General features: G+C 36.0%; 1 protein-coding gene across 5 annotated transcripts in view; it reads right to left on the bottom strand.

Moving 5' to 3' along the window:
- The window catches only part of FGF14 (fibroblast growth factor 14), a 378,304-nt gene that overhangs the window by 150,971 nt on the left and 203,711 nt on the right, over positions 1-23,622 (bottom strand). For 2 of the 5 annotated variants that reach the window (XM_026793610.2, XM_074535679.1), the window contains exon 2: positions 7,389-7,428. The exons of the other annotated variants lie outside the window; for them this stretch is intronic. Coding sequence is in view for 1 of the 2 variants with exons in the window: in XM_074535679.1 (XP_074391780.1) it covers positions 7,389-7,428 (40 nt within the window). In the remaining variant the exon portion in view is untranslated. The remainder of the gene's footprint in view (positions 1-7,388; positions 7,429-23,622) is intronic. 5 annotated transcript variants of the gene reach the window in all.

The raw sequence follows: 23,622 nt of genomic DNA on the forward strand, positions 1-23,622 counted from the left end.
TTGCCCATGTGCCTGACAAGCACATCAATATTGTTTCCTTTTTTTAAAGTACGCCTGCATTAACATCCTTGTGCACTGCAAACTCTTCCCTCCTCCAAGGTTTCATTTGGACCTCCTTTTTGTGGACCAAGTCACCAAATTTGAGACCCTTTAATTCGATACATTTCTATGAAATTCTTTGTGGTACTAGTACAGTGGGAGGGCAGTCACTGGCTGAAGCCACTGAGAAGCTCTTACAACACTAATATTTTGCTGCTTTTCATATCCTCCTACCAAACCCAACTAAAGGTGTTTGCAAATCCTATAGATTGTTTAGCTGTAAAAATGTGTTGGAAGAATACAGAAAGGAAAGGAACTAAATAACAGAATTTGTTCTGGAATAAAAATGAATTCAGATGAGAAGGTTATTTAGGTTGGAAAAAAGACACCTAGTCAGCAAGAAAGTATTGTAAAAAAGTCTTAAGCAAAATGCAGGAAAACCACCTCTATTTCCAAAAGGAAAAAATAATGCAAATTTTTTTTGTTTTAGCTATTGTGCCATCTAAATAATACTGTCTAATTTTATTTATTTATTTATTTATTTATTTATTTGAAAATGCTTAGCATCCTGTTGCTATGGCAACAATTTGCTTTGCTGAGTGCATCTTTGTTAACATTCACTTGCTGTAGTAATATTTCCATCACCATCTGGCAGTGACAATTTTTTTTGCTTGAGTGAAAATTCCTCTAAAGTATAAAAATCAGGCCAGTTATTTTTAGAAAGCTGACTGCCCTAGCTCTTACTGACTTTGCAGAGTTCCAGTCAGAACTTCTGTAAATTCACTCATGTGATATCGATAACTTAAAGAAAGGGATAAGCAACAACGTGAGGAATGATTGAGTTACAAAGCTGACCAATTGTCTTTTTACGTTTGATACAGAATGTATAGTTTTCAATTTTTTTCAAGAAGGGAGCTAAGCTGAATCATGCTTTAAAATCCACATCCCCCATCTCAGCTCCTTTGCTTCACTAAAATTCATTGATATTAAGCAGATAGCAAAATTAACTCCATTATTGGTAAGATGTGATCCCAGAATATTGCATGGAGACTGGGAAACCCTTGGTTTCCATGGTAAATCATTTGACTCTAATACATTTAATAAGCATGTTTAACATTCCAAACTCTGTGGGTCAAATTGAAATAATGTAATCACAGTTATTTAGCCAAATAAATAAGGTAAGAACTCAGAGGAATAGTAAAAACTGGGTATATACTGACCATGATCCAATCTGGACAAATATAGAAACAAGAATTCTTTCAAACATAGGCTTCCCTTATGTCTACATTTTGACATTTCAGTAAGTTTTCTGAATTCTCCTCTAACCCAGAGAACAGTGTAACTACATCACAAGTATAAAATCCATATTATTTTTCTATTAGAAATAATCTAAGTGCTACCAAATATTTATCATAACAAACTTCTTTGGTCATGCTTCTATTTTGCAAATCTGGTTATTTGGTATACCAGAGTTAAGAGTGTACATGAAGTCATTTTTCCAGATCACTCATGCAAGCATCTGCCACTGCTAATTTCTCCCTTCAAAGTCCAGAGCATAAGACCAGAGAGTTCTGTTCTGCTCCCTGCAGTGAACATAAAAGATAGGCTCCTTCATATGAAAAAAAATTTCTTTCCATGTGTGCTCATACAGAAAAATCTCTACCTCAGTGACGGTTTTTTGGCCCTGAAAGTAAATCCCTTCAGCAAAAACAGAAAAAATTGACAGTACGTGAAAGGCTGACATTCAGAAACAGAAGAGACAACAACATGTAGCTTGGCCAGAAACACTGAAGGAAGAAATGTATTGATGGTCACAAAGGGAGAGTGGAGAAGCTGCAATGACTTTTAAATTCTAGGCCAGTTCCATAGGGTTTGAAAGCTTTGTAGAATACATATGTTTAAAACTGAGAATATTTAATGTTGAAACTTCAGAAAGAATCTCAAAAGAAACCCAAAATATTGAGTCCTATGCTGCACAGTATTAAATTATTCATATTTCTCAGTGAGAAATCTGTAAGTTACCTTAGAAAAATTACTAAATGTATGGTTATCTTTGATGATTCAACATTTCTCAGAGTTGGTATCTCAAAACAACTCCCAAACAGCAATTTTACAAAATCTAAGTGGGTTTTTCATTTGTGTTTTGGTTTGTTTTGATTGGTTGGCTGGTGGGTGGTTGGTTGGTTGGTTGGTTAGTTGTTTTATACATTGATGCAAGCTTCCCCTATTTTACAATGGACTATTTCTTGGGTTAGGTTTTTTTAATATTTTTGAAGAAATACACTGTCTATTTATTAAACTTGACATGAGCTATTTTTTAAAAGACTGAGAAGAAAATTCACTATCAAATATATAATTTCACTTTTTAGAGAAGGTTAACATATGTAAGATAACTTCAGAAAGGTCATAGTCTACAAAGAAGATCATTACCAATTTCCTAACCAGAAAACAGAATGATAGCTTGGAGTTCCTTAGACAAAAGTATGCAATTTTTATTTTCTTCTTTATAAGGTAAAGAAATCTAACTTATATTGAAGACCATTAATTCTTCGTGTTACATATCATTATAAAGTGCATAGTTCTTTTCTTTGGGAAAAAGATGGTCTGTTGAAATGAGAAACTTTGCATCTTCTATATACAGTCTCTTTTTATAGAGAAAATTTAATACACATATTTACACAGGCAGAAGAAATTATCTAAAAGTCACATGAACAAAACCAGCAGAACTCTTGGAGTTACATATTTCTTGAATGGATTTGTGAAATGATAATTTAAGACACTCGAGCCATAATAATGCTGTTAAGACAAGCATCTAACTCTGCTCAGATTTTTAGCAAGGATCAGCTTCTGGTAGGGCCATTCTCTCTCTATTAAGCATAAATAAGACGCCCTGTACCTTAGTGGGGATAAAGGGAGCTAAGCTGAATCATAAATCTGTTTGTCAGTCGTCTCCAGCACTGGTGGGCAGGTCAGACACAGCTTCACAAAAGACAGCAGTGCTGGAATACGAAGGAAGCAGCGTCATGAATATAAATGTTAAAAAATTATTTTTATTTTTATTAGCAGAATTAGACTGGAGTTAATTTCATAGATTGAGAGAATCATAAAATGTTTTGGGTTTACTTCCCCACGCACTACAGGCTTGCCTCAAACTCAGGAAAACTAATATTCTGCTAATTCTCATTTCTTGGGAAGCAAGTAGCATAAGAGGCCTGCTTCTTCTTTTTGGCTGATGTCTATTTTGTTTGGACATCAAGTCCATGACTAACAATTTTCTGTTCACAGTATCTCCAAAATCCCATCTCAGAGTTTAATAACAGAAATCTCTTCTCTTACTACTGCTAATGAGAATTATAAATAGCCTGAAAAAGGCAGAAAAAAGTGGATGGGCATATTTACAAACTTGTTATAGTAATTTTAAACTAAAATGTCTGAAGCAGTGGGCAAAAATTATTTTAAAGGTAACAATCAAATTATAAAATAAACATATTATATTTAGCATAAGGCAAAAAAATTTTAAGTTATGGTCAAAGAAAAGCCAGACAAAAGTATATATCAGCAGCTAAATAAATAGACATCAGCACAGGACTCTTATTAATCTGATTTTTTTATACAGAACAGCAGTTTTCAGGTACTGATGCAATTCAAACCATGACATCTTTCTAATTTACACTGTAAAAATTCAATATGACTGAAGAACTAGAATTTCTTTTCAAAATGAACTTCATACTGTAAGTATTCAGTCTCAAAACATACCCCTCAGCATTCTTAAGAGCTCTATTTCATTACTTATAACAGAAAAATTATGAGAATCTAGCAAATGGTAGAAAATACACCCACACAACTGCTACTAAGTATTTATTTATGCCCACAGGAACGCGTTGCTTAAAAAGGGCTTTTTATTCTTAGCAAAATATGTATCTAATTCACCACATTAGGAGCATTGTTGCAAAAATTTTAATGCAGAAAACAGCAAATACAAGACTGACATGCTGCAACGTATATTTTTCATCCACAAATCCGAAAAAATGGATACTGGTGTCTTTTCTGCTAGCACAGATTTCTAGGTGATGCAGAGTTACCAAGGACTCTCTACAAGCCCCCCAAGTACCACTATTCCTCTTCACTGCAAGTGGTAAAAAATTCACTGCTCCACACCTGCTCCCATTACAATATTATTAATCCACATGCCAAGATAAAGATATTATGTACCAGTATAGCCTAGGTGGCCCCTCCACTCTAGGCCAAGAAAAACTCTTGAAATTAAAATGAACAACATGTTAGTCTGCATGGACAGACTTTTTTTGAATTATGTAGATGAATCACAATCCCATTTAAAAAAAAAAGGAAAAAACCCATCCCAGCTCAAACAGAACTTAATTTACAATAATTATTCATCCTTTTGAAACTTTTAAAGTGCCATTATTGTTGACATCTTAGTAGCCCATGCATTTTCTATCAAACAGACAGCTCTATTCAATATGTGTCATATCTAGGCAATAAAGTAATCATGAAAATTAATGATAATGTTATGAATCTCAGAATAAAAGCAATTAACTTCTTTTTCCAAATGCCAATGATACAAAACCTCTAGATCTTAATTAGTTCTTTATCATCTTATTTCATATTTTTCCACAATATACAGTTATTATTTAATTGAAAGTTACACTGGGGATTCATTTTCCATCATGATGGAGTAGGTTTGCTCGTGTTGACAATGTCAACTTTTCTGGGAAGAATCTCTCTGCTGAAAGTCTGAATTTCCTTGTATTGGGTTGGTGTGGCTAGGTTTTAGTAGCTGGGAAACACAGGGGTGGCATCTTTAAGGAGCTGCCAGAAGTTTTCCTGATGTCTAGCAGAGCCAATGCCAGCTGGCTCCAGGATGGTCCCACTGCTGGCCAAGGCTGAGCCCATCAGGAATGATAGCAATGCCTCAGTGATAAAATATTTAAGAAGGGAAAAAAAGTATTGTGCAGATGTAATTGCTCTCTGAGAAGAAAGAAGGAGAGGAACAGCCCTGCAAACCCCAAGGTCAGTGAAGAAGGAAAGAGAGGAGGTGCTCCAGGTGCTGGAGCTGAGATTCCCCTGCAGCCCATGGTGAACACCATGGTGAGTCAGCTGTGATCCTGCAGCTCATGGTTGTAAATGGGAGTGCAGAAATTCACCTGCAGCCTCTGGGGGAGTCCACACCGTAGCAGGTGGATGCCTGAGACGAGGCTGTGAAATCATGAGAAGCCCACGCTGGAGCAGGGTCCCATCTGGGACCTGCAGATCCATGGAGAGAGGAGCCCACATTGGAACAAGTTTCCTGCTAGGACTTGTGATTCCGTGCCCCATGATGGGGCAGCCTTTTCCTGAAAGACTGCACCCTATGGAAGAGCGATCCACATTAGAGCAGTTCATGGAGAACTGTTGGCTGTGGGATGAAGTTGTGTTGAGGAAGTTTGTGGAGAATGGCTTCTTGTGGGAGGAATCCCAGGCTGGAGCAGGGTAAGGACTCCCCTCCCTGAGCAGTGGCAGGAACAACGTGTGATGAACTGACCATAACTCCCATTCCCCATCTCTCTGCACTGACGCAGGGTAGGAGGTAGAGCTGGGAAGGACGGAGGGTTGGGAGGAAGGTGACTTTTAAGATTTCTTTTACTTTTCGTTATCCTGCTCTGATTTTGTTAGTAATAAATACAACTAATATCTCCAAGTCTGTTTTGCCTGTGATGGTATTTGGGGAGTGATATCTCCTGGTTCTAAACTCAACCCATTAATATCTTATAATACTTTCTCTCCCCTGTCCAGCTGTGGAGGGGAGTGACTGAGAGGGTTCGGTGGGTGCCCAGTATCCATCCAGGGTCAACCCACTACATTCCTCTTTAATGGACCAAGCAGAGAGACATCACACAAAATCCCTTTATTTCTATTTTCACAGTAGAAAGAAAAGAATTATCTTGATCACAGGTGTTGGGTCAGGCCATAAACAATAACATGCTGGGAATTAAAGTAATCCACTATAACATGTTTTTCTCACAGAAAAAAAATTCTGTTTTACTGACTATCAGACAGATAAATTTTTTTTTACCTTTTCCATTTAGTTTTTTGACACGATCTTGCAGATCAGTTAATGTACAGGATCTGATCCCTTATGTGCTGTTACCAAGAGAAGTGCACTATGCTGTTGAGAATTTACTGTGTTCTGTTCTTGTTTTCAACTGAAATGGAAAAGCTTTCCTATCATCATGGCGAATACAAATGCAGCTCTTGTTTCCTAATTATCACAGCTATTCAGACCTTGAAAATATGACTTGTTTTTGCTGTAGCTGTACTGTGCAGATCTTAGGGGTGTCATAGAAACTAGGAATGATTCACTGAGAAGGCATGTTCCTTCTCAGTCAATAGTGAACCAACAATCCAGAACAACGCAAAGAAAAATTGGTCTAGTGAAGATTGTATCTTCCTTGAAACAAGTTTTTGACACATCATTTGCTTTTCTCTATTCCTTTTGATAACTAAATTCAATACAGCATTTTCCCCATAATTTTTTTTTTTTGCTACAGCTCTGATGTTTTATGTATCTCTCTGATAAACAACTTGTACCTTTTTAACAAGAGGGAAGAAATTAGAACTTTATTACAGAAAAAATCTCATCAAAGCCTACATCAAATGACAATGACTTTTAAATACCTTCTGCATTTTTGAGTGAAATGTTAAAACACTACACAACACAGTACTTTTTAAAGTGCAGAAATAGAAACAATACAATTTCTCTGCCTAATAGCAATCTTCCCCTTTGTTTAACAAAAATGATCCATTTACCTCTAAATAATATGTATTATGCCTAGCTGAGTACCATCTCCCTGTGTCATTCAAAGATTCTGCAAATAGAGTTTAAATTTACAACATTTTGATGAAACTTGAACCAGAAAAATCAGGCAGTTCTCTATCATGTCTATAGCATTAGCTTTTCAAAAAGATAGCACAGTCTGTGCATGTAGCTGATCTTAGTTTAAATAGGATGATTACTCTTTCCCCATCACAACTGTTATATCCAAAATCCCCATATACAGTAGCCTGTTAAATCTCTTTAAAGATACTGGATGACTAGAAGATGTAGAACCTGGTCAGTTTAAGTTCAGCCAATTTGTGTCCAAGAGTAAGCACAGTCTGATTCACTACCTTTGTGTTGCACGTAATATTTCATTGGCATTCTTTCTTAAAACGCTGCAGGCACTTAACTAACAAAATCCGGGAAGATGTGTTTTTAAAAATAGCAGTACAAGGTATCACCATGTGATTGAGAAAATTCTGCTAAGACTGGTAAGTAGGGAGAGACAAAGAAGAAAGGGAAAATTACATACCACTATTTGTGTTTGTTGTAGTCCTCCCTCTTCTTCCACCCTACAAAACAAGATCCCATACAGCAAGCGTTATCTACTCTAGGAAGCAGGAGGCAAAAAGACTGTCAATCACAGGGGTATTACATACAGAAAACTTCCACCCTTTCTCCCCTTTGCAGTCCATAAAAAAAAAAATTGTAGAATAAGGAAATATTCTATTATGGAGAAATCGTAATATAAAAAGGGGAAAGAGGGAGGAAGGTAGGATGGCAGAAAACAAGACTATGACAAAGACAATTACTAGTACATAATTTAGACCTTCGTAATTTCTGTCTCCTCCCATCCTATAAAACAAGATTCCATACAACAAGCAGAAGTGGCAAGAAATGAAACTGGGAGACAGGATTGTCTAAACTGCCAGCCTGAAGAATTCTTCAATCAAATTATGTCTTAAGCACCAAGTCTTGATCAAATGATCGAATCTCAGCTTTGCATATAACAAATATTGCTACTTCAGTCCTTGGTCTTGAAGACTGAAATGCTTCCAGTGGGCTACTTATGAGCAGGTACATACCAAAGATTTTCTGTACCCAATTGAGTATCTTCATAGCACGGCTTATTTCTAGCATTACTAAAAGCTTTCTTTCTCATGGAATGAAACAGACCTCTTCTTCAAATAAGTGTGATCTAGGTCAGAGGTGATGCAAGGACATCTGATGGCTCTTAAGTGACCAAGGGGTAAAGCAGTTAATGTGTAATGCTGAAAACTGAAGGAGAAAAACATATACAGTTCATCTGGAAGCAGTTAGTTCAGAAAAATAATGAATTTTGACTCCAGTGACTGTTTGTGTAGAAGGAAATTATAGGGCTCAAAGAAACTTTTTTATGTTGAACACTTGGAATATCCATATTATGAAATAAAGTATATCCTTGCTTACTGCCAAGGTTGCATCTTGAATACAGCAGGCACAGAAATTTCTTGAGCATTAAAAAAGAGTTTTTTGATGATCTTACTGAAAAGAGGAATTAACACCCAATCAGAGATTGCTCAATAACAAAACGGTCCTAAAATAAGAGATCTCAACAGATGTAAAACAGTGTCAATTCTTAAAAATGTAAAGAGAAACTAATGCTGCAACTATAAGACAAATAGGATGTAATTATTACCAGAATTGTAGGTAAGTTCAAGGAGATTGAAAGAATATTTTTTGAAATACATTCATTTCTGCAGCAGGTTATGGCACTGCTTTTATACACATTTAAGTAGGCAACAAAGCCAAGAGAGGAAGAGAGAGAAAATTAGATATTCATGCAATCACCGGGCAAATATTACAACAGGACAAGCATTAGAAAGGAAGTTTCCTGACATGTTAAATAAATGCATCTTCTAACTGCAAGTTCTGGATCATAAATTACCTGGTTTCAAGAAAATCAGAAACCATTCTTCTATATCACTTCCCATAGGAGTAACAGTTTGTTCACTAAGCCATAGAAACTGGAATATAGTCAAGTCATACATTTGAAATGTTACAGTACTGGGAAGCTTGCAAACTTTAGAGACTGATCTTTTTCTTAAATGACCTTTATAAAAATTTTACCTACACAAGATGCAAAGGTTTGAACATAAAAAATTAAAATTCCTCAGCTCCTTATGAAATCTCCTTTAGAACAATATAATTAAGTCATGTGGGGTAGACAGAGCAAGAGGGAACAGCAGTATGATGGAAGAAGCAAAATCCAAGAGAAGACAACATAAGCTGGTTCTTCTCAATAGTAAACCTAACAGAAGAAAACCTCGAGGCTGGCTGAAGATAAAATAACCCAATCTAAAAAAAAGAATTAACTTAGAATCAGAGAAACTGTGAGAAAACAGAAATGTACTGCCATTCCTGGAGAAAAGAGGAATTAAACTAGAAAGCAAAATAAATTACATTTTTGCACTATGGTAGCTACAAAATAATCTGTAAACTTCTATTTCCATGTAGCAAAGAGAAGATACTTGTTGATGACAGTCAAGAAAACTGAAGAGCTACAGGTCACAAGAGAACAAAAGAAGGCAGCACTACCAGATGATCCACTGGATTAGGGAATACAAGGCAAACTGGGTCCTACAGATGCTCCAAGCAGCTGGCAATTGATACAGCTGCTGCAATACCCAGCAATTTCTGGCTGCCCAAATCTGCCATTTATGTCTGCTTTAACAGAACCAGAACCATCAAACATGCTCAAATGATCTTTTCACAAGGGCAGGCAAACAAAGGAAATACCTTTAAACTGAAAACCAGCAGGTTTAAATTTCATGTTAGGAAGAAATTTTTCACCATGAGAGTGGTGAGGTGCTGGGATGAGCAGCCCAGAGCCCAGAGAACTTGTAGATGCCTCATTCCAGGCAGTGTCCAAGGCAAGCAGGATGAGGCTTTGAGTAACCTGGTCTAGCAGACGGTGTTTCTGCCTGTGGCAGGGGTGTTGGAACTAAGAATCTTTAAGCTCCCTTCCAACCCAAACTATTCTATTACTCTGTGATTCTATGATTATATAGATTGCTATGCAGATCCAGAAAACACAACACCTCTGCCCTGCTACCTACAGATTTTTTTTTCCAGAGAAGAAAGGCAGAAATTCAAATAAGGAGTTGGAATGAAACCCAAAGCATGGGGTGGCACTTCTGACTTAATGTCTGTGGAAGCTGTTTTGATCCTACAGGCTTCTGGAGTTCCAGTCAAGTCCTGCTTATACACATCAGCCACTGAAGACAGAAGACAGCAGGCTTGGATTTCCCATGGGAGTTAAAGCTTTGCTCCTTCAAACACTTCTTATTCAGCAGCAATAATCTTCGTAGACCCAGCAGTCAGACTGCATCATCTTTATATGCAGTTTGCTGTCAGACACACGCTGCCTGTTCAGATTAATTGGAGTAAAGCCTGCCCAGAGTACCCAAGGAGGCCCAAATCTCACAGCACAGAGCTATAATGCTCTTAGGCCCGTAAACTCTGCACTTAGTCATCCTCATTCCAAATAACACATATGATTTTCTCACCAGCTTGGTTATGCAGCACACAGTGCATTTCTGGACTGTTAATGGCCATGAAGACACAGAGAACACATTAAGAGATGTTGTTCACTTGCGGTGTTGGGAAGACTCTTTGGAATGAAAAGTTAGCCAAAAAAATGTATATAAACAATTCCTACAGTGCCAAATTTGTACTTTAGCAAAAATCATCAAAACGTTGATTTCAATTAAACATATTTTAACTTACATGAAATACATAATTTCTTATGTACAATATATATGTAATAAATATTTAATATATTAATATATTACTATATGTAATATATATTAATAATACATAATACATAATTTCTTCTTTCTCCATCAGAAAAAATGCTTGATCTTAAGCAGCCTTGCTGAAGTTGCAGAAGTTTCATTGGTTGCAGGCATTTCCTCATACAAAAGATATAACATTGGAAATACCTGCTGAAAAACTGTACTCAGAGTCTGAATTGGCTATTTTTTGGTGCTAAATATCATAACCTAAAGAGTTTTGAAAATTCATCTAGAAATTCGCGAAAAGATTTTTTTTTTTCCCCTCAGAAGAAAACTATCCCATTTGTAAATTCCCCTACCAATCTGCAAAGCAATTGGGTTTTTTGCTAAAGTTACTTTTATCTGTGTAAATCTAATTATTTGAAGAACAGGTCCCACTGGTCTGCATAGCACCAGCCACAATGCTGGATCAGAAGCAGGCAGTACAGACACAAAAAGCAAGGAATCTATTTCTGTAGGAGGGACAGTCTTTTCTACGTGGGACACGCTCTGTTTAGCAAGTGGTGAATGTGCACAGAATAAAGAGTTTGAAGTGAATACCTATTTTAAAAAGAGAATGACTAAATAATAAGAACAGTTACAAAAAGACCACCTTTTGGGCAGAGAGATGAAGGACAGTTATACTGATTGTAAAGAACACCTCAGCTGCCAGAATACTTGGAGGGGGAAGAAATACAAAGCAAAAGACCCAAGGATCATAAAAGGACAAAAAAGAAAAAAAAAAAGCTGCTGACAGATCATTTCATGAAAAAAAAAAAAAAGCAAAAGCAAAAATTGAAATTTCTCACAAAATCTGAAAAGACACTGTGCTCAGTTATATCTGCAGCCTGAATTTTAGCATAAGCATTACCAGAAGACAAACATCTGAAAATAGCATTCAAATACTGGAACTTCTGTTTTCCTTGATAGTCTATTTGGGAAAGGAGGAGAAAAGATCTTAAAAAGTAGAAAACAAAAAAGGAAAAAATTACCGAAAAATTAACCAAGGAATCCTGGAACATTAAGGAGTAGAATGAGGAAATGAGACAGCTCCTACTAACTGACCACTCTGCCAGGATGTCAGTGATATTGGATATTTCTGTGGCAACATGCAGTGCTCACAGATAGAACAATGTGATTTCCACACTACTGCAAGAGACAGGCAACCTGTGACACGTGAGCAAATAATGTTGACAAAAGTTTGAATATGATTTTTTCCCCCTCAGGTATCTTTGAGGCATGTACAAGAAGAGATGCACTTCATGCCTGAGCACCCTGTTGTTTTTTTAAAGCCAAAGCCTTCAGCTCAGAGACCAAGTGTTAAGAGAGGCAGTGGGCTGGTGTAGAGTGCAACTGAATTGTTTCCACCTCCCACTATTCAATTTTCTTTCTGTTTCCTCATTTCAAATTGGTGGAGCTATCTTGCTTGTTGTGAGGAAAGTTATTTGGTGGGACAAGGTAAGAAGCAACATATGAAAATAAAATTAAGATAAAGTGTGAAAAATAGGACAGAAAATTTATTTGGTTAAGGTTCAGCTATCTCTGAAAGATGAGCATGGAGTTCAATCACCATACAACAGCAGCACTTTAGATGTTGGAAAAACATCTTAGATATTTTTCCTTCTGTAAGAAAGGAAGGCAAAAAAAGGGAGAAAATACATATTAGATGAGAATATGGAGTTTGTTTTTCGGGCCTTTACTTCTATAACAATGTTACTCAGAAAGTAAAAAAAATATAAATCTAAAAATACAAATCTACTAAATGTGGATTTATATCAAAGAGACCAGACATTTTTCAGACACATTTTAAATGGGTTTCATGAGACCTTATATTGTGTTTCCCCAGAGTCTTTTCATTTTTTGTTATCTTTACAGTGAAAATAGGGGTTAATACATTCTAGAATGGGATTTAATGTTCAGGTCAGTTAGGCTTGTGTACTCATTAGCTCACTATAAATGCACATATTGGAGCCTACAATGAACTACAGACATTTCTCTTTTTTTTTTTTTTTTTTTTTTTTGAATGGTAAGTAACCTCCTCTGGCTCAACAGCCCCCATAGAACAACCAAAGTTACCCTGAATGCACCTAACAGCTCAAAAATTGCAATATAAATAATAAAATAATTATTGTCTAGTCACCACAGTTAATCACTCACTGCACTGTGGACAGGCAATGTGTCAAGCAAATACCAGCTGTAAAAATGCAGCCATATAATTAAATGAGTTAATTTCATTTATAAATGAGCACCTTTTGCTCTCCCAAGTTTGCTTCATAAAAAATTAGGGATTGATGATACCATGTTTTTGTTAAAAAACCTATTTTTACATGAAGAAAATTACATACAAGATTGGAAGAAAAGATAGCATGAACTTCTAGGATGTAAGCACTGCAGTTAAATGCAGATCTATGGGACATGGTCATGGGAACCGAAGAAAAACCAGAAAAAAGAATAACACCGTATTGCAACTAAGCTCCATTATATTTTCTACATGTTTACTTAAGAGAGATGCTGCTTCAAGGAAGGATGTCATTTCCCAGGTGTATGGAAGCTAGAGCATGACAACCCACTTTGCTTGGTTCTGCAGCACACAGTGCATTTCTGACCTGGTACTAAGCCTTTGTGGTACTACAACAGTACAAGTAACACATCTTAACTTTACAATTTTTATATAGTTTTGCAACACGTCTAACTATACAATCTTTGTGCAAAGTTATTCAGCTGTTGCTCTTTGTCCATTATTTATTTGGAAAGATTGAGTTTTTAATTCCACATCAAGACAGAAACACTTGTAATATTTTGACTTTCTGGCAATATAAACATACATTTTTGTGTGTTTGAGAATATGCAATAAATGATTAGCTTTCCAATGTAAAGCAGTAATCTAAATGTGAATCTGATAAAATAATTATAATACCACCCCCAAATTTCAGTGAACCATATGCAATGGTCGTCATGAAATACAAGAGAAAATGTTCTACAGAAAAGATGCAAAAGCTGCTATAAAACAGAAAAGTGGGAACATGGGATGAGAAGATAAAGAACTGCGTGTTGGTTTTACCTGGAAGTCTGAAGTGTTAATGACAAGATACCTAACCTGGAGGAGAAAATCTTATCCCCAGCTACACAAGCTGAGCCCCCATATGAGCAGAGTGAGGACTTACATTTGGAGGAGAGAAAAGAATTGGAGACAACAGAATAACAGAAAGTGTTTGTGGGTGTGTGTGTCTGTGCATGCCTGTGTATGTCAGGGGGAGACTAACATCAGATGAAATTAAAATAGAAGACAATTAGCAGATGAGGGAAGCAGGCATTTAAAAGAGCTGAAAATAGATTTTAAGAAACTATAATTAGTCTCAAAAAGAAGAAATACATGAAAGAAACAGCCACACAGTAAGTAGAGAGCAAAGAAATAAATGACACCTCAACACTTTTCTAGAAATCTCAGTTTTCTGTAGGTCTCACTAGCACACTGACTGCCAAAAAGAGTTTTAAAAGCTATAAAAAATACATTTACGTGTTTAGACACACAATTAAATGCTGAAGGTTGTAGAACTGCATTTGAATACTGAGGTCTTTCTGCATGCCTCGATGATTCACTCTAATATGTAAGAACTGGGCTGTTTTTTAACTTGCAACCCTTCCCAAGCACCAGAATATGAGTTAAGTTGAGTAATATCAGTTGTAGAAATGTTGATTATGTCCCCTCAGTACATTGCTAGCTTACTTTGTCTTTAAGGTATATTATGTGCTGAAGCAATAAGAACACATTATGTTGGTCTGTAACAGCTTGAATCCAGAGCAGGCATTTTGTCCAGTCTGCAGATCAGACAGCTGTAGAGTGGTACCTAACCTGCATCAGCAGTTATTCTTATGTGTCCAACACAGTGTGCACAATGACAAATGTCTGGTTTGTTTCCTAATCTATTTTTTTTCAATTCTTTGTTCTTCTACTAAAAGAAAACTCAATAATGAGCTCAAAAGGAAAGAAAGAAACTCTAAACTCCATGAAAAAGTAACTATTTATGTGTCTTTTGTACATTTTAAAGCCCCTTTTCACACTTTGTGAGTTGTTGTAACTTGCCACATAGACTAACAATTGCAGACTAGATTTGTGCACATTCACTTGGTCCTGTTATAGTTCTCCAATAAATGAATTAATACTGACCTATCTCCTCCACACAATAGTTTGAAAAAAAAAAGCCATTAAGAAATTCTTTGTGGATGATTTTTTGTAATTGCCCAGCTTCCACTCAGGTACCGAAAAAAGATTTTCCAAAATGCTTAGCAACTGACATATTTAGCATATTCCAAAAAAGCTGATGCCTTATTTTGATAGCTATATAAGATTGAAGTATTTTGCAAGTGTTTTAGAAAAAGATAAACTTAGTTTAGAAAACCTTATCTTCTTCCATTGACACCAAAAGTAAATCACCTTAATGTAAATGTAATTAATTTGGACCTGAAAAATATTTCCAGCATGATGTCCAGCTCTGCAAACATGACAAGTGGAAAAATTATAGAGCCTGCTATGCACACTCTTTCACACACTTTGTGAAATAATAAGGAAGGACAGTATAAGACTTAATCACATTAAGATGCAAAGCAAGAATCTGCTCACCTAAATGTACTCAGAGCTTTCTGAAATTGAAAGTATATTTACCAAGTGAATAAAGCATGAAAGCTCCTAATATGTAAAACAAAAGAATCATCTGGGTTAAATACCTTATTACCCTAGTCTGATGGAAGATTTTAATTTCCTTACCAGATATCCTTCAAAAGAGTATAATTTAATCTGGTTTCATATCCCACTACTGAATATTTCACAGAAAAAGTTTTGAAAGGATTTCTACCTCAAAAAATTTCAAAATTTTGCAGCAAATAAGGCAAACATGACCGAATTTCACTTCGTATCAGTCAGCATGGTAATCACACACATGATAAATTTTCTGCAGCAAAACTACCCTAAGAAAGGCCATCCATATTCTCACAAATGAGCCCCAAGATATATGTGAGCCTCCCTGACCTGTAGCACTGCTCCTGCCAACCTGCACATCGTTAAGCAATGGATAACATCTGTAAATACCCGGGAATGGCAGAGTTCAGCACCCCGATGTGTGTGCAGTTTGTGCTTTCCCTCTTGCTTCTCACACACGGGCATTGCTTTTAGAGCAGGGAACACGAACAAAGAGCCAGGTGATGTGCAGCAGGGTAGGAAATGGGATCTGTCACATCACGAGTGTCTGAAGCCAGCAATGTCTCCCACCAATCCATCTGTGGAGGTTCCTCAGAGGAACATAGGACAGACATTTTTATGGATGACAGTAATCTCCATTCTTGATCTCTGCAACAGTTGACAGTCAGGGAGATCCTAGGTCAAACTGTCCAGTCTTCTCTAAATTTCTGCAGCAGACATATATTCAACTGGCAGGGAAAAAGATCTGCTGAAATGTTCAAATTTCTGATGTTATCCCAAGATCATTGTGGAATATTCTGACTGTGGCAAGGACTCAGAGCTGCATTTAATCCAGTATTATGCGATCACCAGAGACGAAAATTAATCCCTGAACAAAGCAGTTCAAGGGAAGCAGCACTGGGTACTGCAAGGAAGAGGACATGCAATTTGTAGCTGAAGGAGCCAGCAAATTGAAAGAGTTGGAAATTGAAGGGTTCCCTGCAATATCTGCAGGGTTATTAGCACTTCTCAGGATGAGTTGTTGGGTCTTCAATTTAAAGAAACCTCTGAGAGTCTTAGAGGGTTTAGAAAACAACAGCACTTGCTCTGTTTTGCCATTTTAATCTCAAAAGATGCAACGTAACCTGAAAAAAAGAAATTATACCATCCAAAAAAGTAAAACACCTAATTTAATGACATCAATATCTCAGTCTGGAACACTGTAGTTAAAAAACCGTAAATCAAAATTCTTCCATTTTAAAGGTGATTAAAAACATAAATAAATATAAAAATTTTGTAAATAAATACAGATGGACACTTACTTCAATCCGAGCAATTGGGTTGTAGCCAATCAATCTCACACACATCCATTAGAACTAGGAACTTGTTTCTGTAGTGTGAAGACAAACTAAATCCAACACTTAAGGGAAAAGTAATATTGACACTGAAGTACAGCTGAGAGCTTTAGCTAACATCTTAAATGCTAAATCTCACCACCACCACCGCCTGCTGATGCAAAAGGAACCTCTTCTCTACTTACCCATATGCAAGGAGTTATAGTAGGATACAGTAGGCTGAAGGTTGAAATTAAAAATCCTGCATGGATACTCACTATGTATCATCACAGTTAACCCCTAATTATTATGGAAATCAAGAGGATAAACACCAGAAAATTAAGAAAGAATTGCATCTAAATTTAAGGGTTTTAATCATCATATTCAACATCAAAATTTAAGTCAATAAATGAACTGGGGTTTTTTACCAACAGTATTTTGTCTTAATCAATATCTTGCACAACAAGGCACAGTTTCAGGACACTCTCTTTATTTCAGCAGTTTTAAAAATGCAGTGTAAAATACAGTCAAATTATTCTCTTGTAAACTACTATCTTTGGCTCTGGGAAACAGAAAGCTTCCCAGTTCTACCCAGTTAAAAATTTTTCACTGACTTCTACATGAAAATAAGCTTTCCAAATCTTACTGAAATTTTCTCATAATACTAGGAAATTCTTTGAATATATTAAAGAGTTTTACTAAAAAAAAAATAAAAAGAGAAAAAGAAGATAAAAGCTATAAAATTTTTCTCTTCCCAGAGAATATGTCCTTCTTAGCTGGCAGCAGGAAGGGTGACAAATACACTGTTCCTGGACTGAGACAAGAGGAAATCAGCTGTTATTGACATAGAGGGATGATGCTGCCACACTTCAAGGAGACTGTGTGCAAGAACACCAAACCTTCTGGACATGGTGTCCTCACATGGGACAAACTCAGCCCACTGTGAAACTACCACATGTTAAGTCACTTGAAGCATGTGAATGCAACTTTTCCAGCCTCATAATGCTTCTTATATGGGATTTCTGAAGTAGAACTTCAGCAGCCTGGAAGATAATTTTTTTTTGTTTGTTTTTTGTTTGTATTTTTGGGGGGTTTTTTGTTGGTGTTTTTGGTGTGTCTTTGTTTTTGTTATTAGTACTTGGGAGAACTTGCTGTATTTGAAGAATTTGACTACTGGCCATGTCTCTCACTATGCCAAGCATGGTTTACAGTTCATTGCCAAGGAGCATTTACAAAATACTTTCTTATGTGCATTCACCTTCAGCTTTCATACCTTCTCTCTTTCTCACTTGGGCTCAAATTCATCCTAGCAGGATACTCTAAGAAAATCTAGCCAAATGAAGACTGGAAGTGATAACTCTTTATATTTTCATTTAGAGCACCTCTCAATCCCACTTCTGCAAAATCCCAATTTAAAAAAACCCAAGAGATTGTGTTATTTGTAAAATTCTTCCCAATGATTGAGGTTTAAATAATTATTCTTTCTATGAAGAGGAAAATTACAAGGTATTTATAAAGTTCAAAAGAATATGTAATTTTACTATAAAGGGAATCAATTTACTACAGAGTGAAAGTTGCCCAGGTGTTATAAATTTACTATTATCAGAAGAAAGGGAACAAAAATATTTAGTTATTCATTCTAGTCAAACCATGTAATAGAAACAAAACATGTCTACAATTATGCTATCCTACTCACATGAAAAATAGAAACCAGGAGAAAATAGAAGAAATTAAAAATTTCCTTCTCATAAGAACATTTAGTTTATATGCTATAAAGACATAAAATTTGGTCAAATTCCAAAATGCACATTAAGTGTTCATCATCCAAAGTAATCTGAGAGAAAATACACAGGTGTCATGTCTAAAATTATGAGGAGGTAAGAGTTCAAGGGATGCAACCAGTCACATATTTCTGTGCAGAAGCCACAACAAGCAGTACTCCTGAGCACCTTCCAAAATATAAAATTATTAAACAATATTAATCAGGTAAAACTTTGCAGCCCTATAAATTCCTTAAAAGGTTTGCCTCCAAAATCCAGTATGAATCAACTGCCTTGTAGCTGGGGATATCAGTCTAAAAGCCACCTTCACAGCAAAAAAAAAATCTGAGTTCACCTTCGTCCTCCAGAGCTCCAGTAATTTTTTGTCCACAACTTCTTCATCCTCTTGATGGACCAGGAGTTATCAGAAGGCTTTTCTCTCCCTGCAATTTGCCCTGATAGTACTTAGGGTCAGGTAAAAAAGGAGCAAGAGGCACTAAGAAAACAGAAATCAGACCCATCAGCATCAGCTAAATCTGGGGCCTTGGACACAGCTGTTATGGACATCACTATCAGGATTTTTCCCCTCTGCAGGGATGAAGAGTTAATAGACATGCAGGAATAGCATCCTTGTCAACAAGTATTTGTGATCACCACAAATGTTACCAGATAAATGACATAATAAAACTTTTTAGTCAGTTTTCACTGGATTCTTTGTGATGGGGAGTGGGTATGACTGTTGTAATCCTTGCTGTCTCATAAACCCCTCTCTTTCATCCTCCCATCCTTTTACAGCTTTTCCATCTTCCTGTTTAAGCTCACCAACTTATTTCTTATTCTCCTTTCTCCCCTCCCACAGATGTGGATTTTTTCTGTCTTTAAATCTCTCCTAGAAACCAGAACTGGGAAGGCAAATCTGAAGATGCCCAGCAAGCTCACTCAAAATAGCAGCACTGACTTGACAACTCTGGTCCACCAAAACACTTCACAAAGGACATTGATGTTCAAGCAAAAATTTGAGTTAAATATCATTGCAAAGACAGCAGATATGCTCTTTGTTTTGGGCTGTAACACTGTGTCGTACCACGAACTGGACCCTAAACATTGGACCCTAAACCCTAAGCCTGAACATTTGTATTGAATATAAAATAAAAAAATAATTTGAGGTTTTATTTTTAAATTAAATCGAGAGTTTATTTACTCTTCCAGTAAACAAGAAATTGATTTTGTGAAAAAAATTAACCCTTCAAAAGTATTTGAAGTATTAAACATTCCTTCAGGATAAAATTACAACAGAATTGGCTGAAGAATATATGAATGCAAATTATGAAGGAGGAAATTAATTGTGGAGAAAAAAGCTCCCAACCTTGTAAATATCAGACTAGAGATATTTTGGACCACCTTACTCAGGTGAGTAGTGGAAAAGAAGAAAAAATATCACTATCTGACATGGAAAAAATTAAAAATGGATAGCTGCGCTGCCTGCAATATTAAGAGGGTGAAACTCTACACAAGTTTCTCAGTCATTGTATTCTTAAATTCCTGACAATTATGACCAAACAAAATGATCTTCAGATTTGAGTAAAGCCAAAACAGAAAAATTTTCCAAATAATATAGGAAACATAAAAGGGTGAAAATTTTGTTAGCTTTTTAAGGTGAATGAGAGGGAAAAAAGTGCAGGAAGATAATAAAAACAAAGCTTTTTGTTTTAGTTACTTCTATTCAGCAGGAACCTGAAAAGGCAGGAAGACAATTATACTCTGTAAATAAAGTTTTCATGAGAACACCTTTGGTAAGTATGACAGGTTCTGTGAAACTGCAACCATTATTCATGGCACCCATCTGTTCAGAAACACTTATTAGTTGCAATGTTTCTGGAGAAAGCGACACGTACTGAATTTAAACTGAAGTCCCAATGCCTAGGTAATATCAGAAATTCCCCAGTGCAATTTTTTCTACATTTCTAAGATTCCCCACCTTCAGTTCTGTGACTCAATATTGTTATTATTATTATTATCCTTAACATTAAAGTCTGAGACATTTGAAATGCATTCGGGCATTTCAGAAAAGCGCAAGACGCGACTGTTCCCCACAACGAGTGAAGGCACCACTGCACACAGCAGTAAATCACTGTTTTTCCTCCACAGCAAGAGCCTCTTTTATACACCATTCATGTGGGCTTTTGTAACATCATTCAGAAAAGCACTGTAAGCAATATTATAAATTCAGCACTGCCAGCATGGTGCTTACATTTTCACATTAACTGATGCTTTTGTCCCTGATAAGTAGAGATATGGTTTCTGATATCAGATAAACTTGGAAATGCTAAAATAAATGCCCCGTTGATAAAAGGGTTTGGAATAAATCACTCTTATCTGGCCAGGGAAGTGCCAATGATAAATTCCAGAAAACAGAAATTATGATGGGCTGTGCAAAGCACGGGGGCTGTTCTGTGCTCCCTCCAGCCTCCTCTTTGACTGCATCCATCCAGCTCCATACTCCCCCTCGCCTGGTGTCTCTGCTCAGGAAACAGGGAGAAGACCATGTGCAAGGAACAGAAGACTTGCATATCATGTTGGAAAAACACAAACCATGTCACGAGCCAAATTTATGCATGTAAACACGCATACCTTTGTCTGCACTGATCTATGGAATTTACTGCCTCTGAATTTTGTCTTGCTACAAGACCACAAGAGATCACAAGGAATAGAAATGAAATATCTACTTTAACACTGGAACAAAAATTTATGTATTTAAGGGGATTCATTTTAGTTAATAAAATTTTGGAGCAACCTCAGTACAAGTTATCAAACAGAAATGATTGAGCATTTTTAGGAAAACCATAAAAAGCTTGTTAAAAACACTTGTGACCCTGTTTTTGGTCATGTAATTGAAATATGACTCAGTTAAAAACTTCATTTAAATTTATATGGTGCTGAATGAAGAAAAATTACAGTAATTCAAACTTGCAGCTACTCATCTATATTCAATAATATGTGAAAAAAGTAGAAAGAAGAGAAAGGTCAGAGAGACCAATCTCCCATAGGTTATACAGTCATGCAGGCACTGTGAGAAGCCACAGAAAACACTTTTTAAGCTTTGTAACAAAGACAGATTTTGTTCATAAGAACACAATGCTTAAGATTTTAGACTTAAAAACAAAAATTCAGCTAGTTTCTGGATGTGCCTTTGGAAATTGTAAACTTTTCTGTCAGCTGTTGGCTGATAAAACCAATTTTCAATAAGCAAAGGTTTGGCATTATTTTCACATTAAGAAATCCCAAAATAATGCCGATGATAAAAATAAGGATTGCACTCCACTGAACATGCTTACAGCTTGGTTCAAAGCCTCGTCTCCACTAACCAAATATGATTCAGGTGAGGTGTGCGCTGGGGAAAGCCACCCACCAAAATGATGAAACAAAGCACACACACTCCATCTCCTCTGTATTGCTTCACCATCTTTTTGTTATTTTCCACACTGCGTCCCACTCAACTTAATATGGTCCAACAGTAGTATTATTGTTTTATCACTACAACCTAAGTTTTAAATTCTTCTAGGTAATGTTGAATAATAAGCAGAGCTTAGACTAATGGAGTTGCCCAATAAGCTATTCTTTTTTTCTTCTAAATGCACTAGCAAAATAAGAAACTTGTAAAACACCCTAAGGTAGATAATGATTGTACCTTTTCAATTACATTTACAGAATGTTATGGCACAAAAGAGAACTCTGAGAAAGTTTCAATAATCAGGAACAGAAGACATATTATTGATACAACCATAAAACTGCAACAATCCTGATCAATACACAACATTCTTTTTCTGTTAAAAAAGCAATAGAACTCACCAGTACTCCTTTTTATTTACTTACAGTTGAAGAAATTTAATTTGGAAATAAAAACAAGGACCCCACACTACACTCATAAAATTCAGTAAATTGTAAGATCGGCTTTTTTCAGGTTATAGGGTAATATATAATACTTACTGCTGAATCATTTACAAATACAAAATGTATTATTGGCTAGACAGTCCTCATAAAACAATGACCTTTAAAAATATATCAGAAATAAAGAAAAAACTATAACATATAAAGAAAAAATGTAATTTACTTTGCACAATCTGTCTTCTTCCTCTATACAGATTAATTAATACAAATTCTTTCAATCTAACTCATGCATTATTGGATTAACTTGCATGCAAGTAATTATATCTGCTTAACTTCACAAATTTTCAAGGTAAATCCAGTGCACTACAGTTATTTATTTCCATAATGCTTCATTCTTTTTTTTTTTACTTCATCTTGTGCTAAAATAAGAAATTATTATAAGGCAATATACTGAGACAAGAAATCCAATTGCTATTTGACTGCGGAGATATATCCTATTTGAAGACCTGAAACCATGCATCACTAATTGCCACAAAAAGTTTTTCCTCCTGTTAACAAGAGAAAAATTAATGAGCTAGAGGAGCACTATCTGAAACAAGAATAATGCGAAGAACATCACGAAGGGCATGAAATTGGAAGGCATAAGGCCCAGAGTTCCAGTCTCGGTTTTTCATTCCTTACAAATGATATGCAATTTTTAGGACTTGCAAAGGAAAGGCATGATAGGTTTGGGATGGGTAGGAAAAGAATCCTGCAGCTTTATAGAGATAAATCAGGTGAATACAAATATGATCAGATTCCAGACAGGTAGCAAATAATGGAAGCAACATTTTTTGTTGTTATCTCTTCATTTCATCTAATTAAAACTTGGAAGAGGATGCTGAAGAAAATGGAAAAAAGGCAATAACGTGAAAAGACCAAAATGGAAATTGTATGTGATACATTTGGTTGTTTATTTTTTCTGGTAAAGAAGAACAGTTATTACCCAAGTGGGGGGTAAGACAGAGACTAACATTTTTCAAGACCTGGATTTAGTCTATCCTTTAGATGAAATTAATTTAAAGGCTTTCTGCAGTTCAGATGCTGAACTGCATCTAATACTGCCAGGAATTTCTTTTATTCACAGGCATGTTCTTCTTTCATTACCTTAGCTTCTATTTCACAAGTGCTAGGACAATTTAAATTTCCCAGTTGGATAACTTACTGAATTTGTTATAATAACCTGCATGAGTAAAAAAAAAAAAGAATGAACAGGCCAAAATGAATATGACCTTCTTTTAACAGTTTTTATATT

Source organism: Zonotrichia albicollis, chromosome 2 (assembly GCF_047830755.1).
Source record: "Zonotrichia albicollis isolate bZonAlb1 chromosome 2, bZonAlb1.hap1, whole genome shotgun sequence".
NCBI classification, from domain to species: Eukaryota; Metazoa; Chordata; class Aves; order Passeriformes; family Passerellidae; genus Zonotrichia; species Zonotrichia albicollis.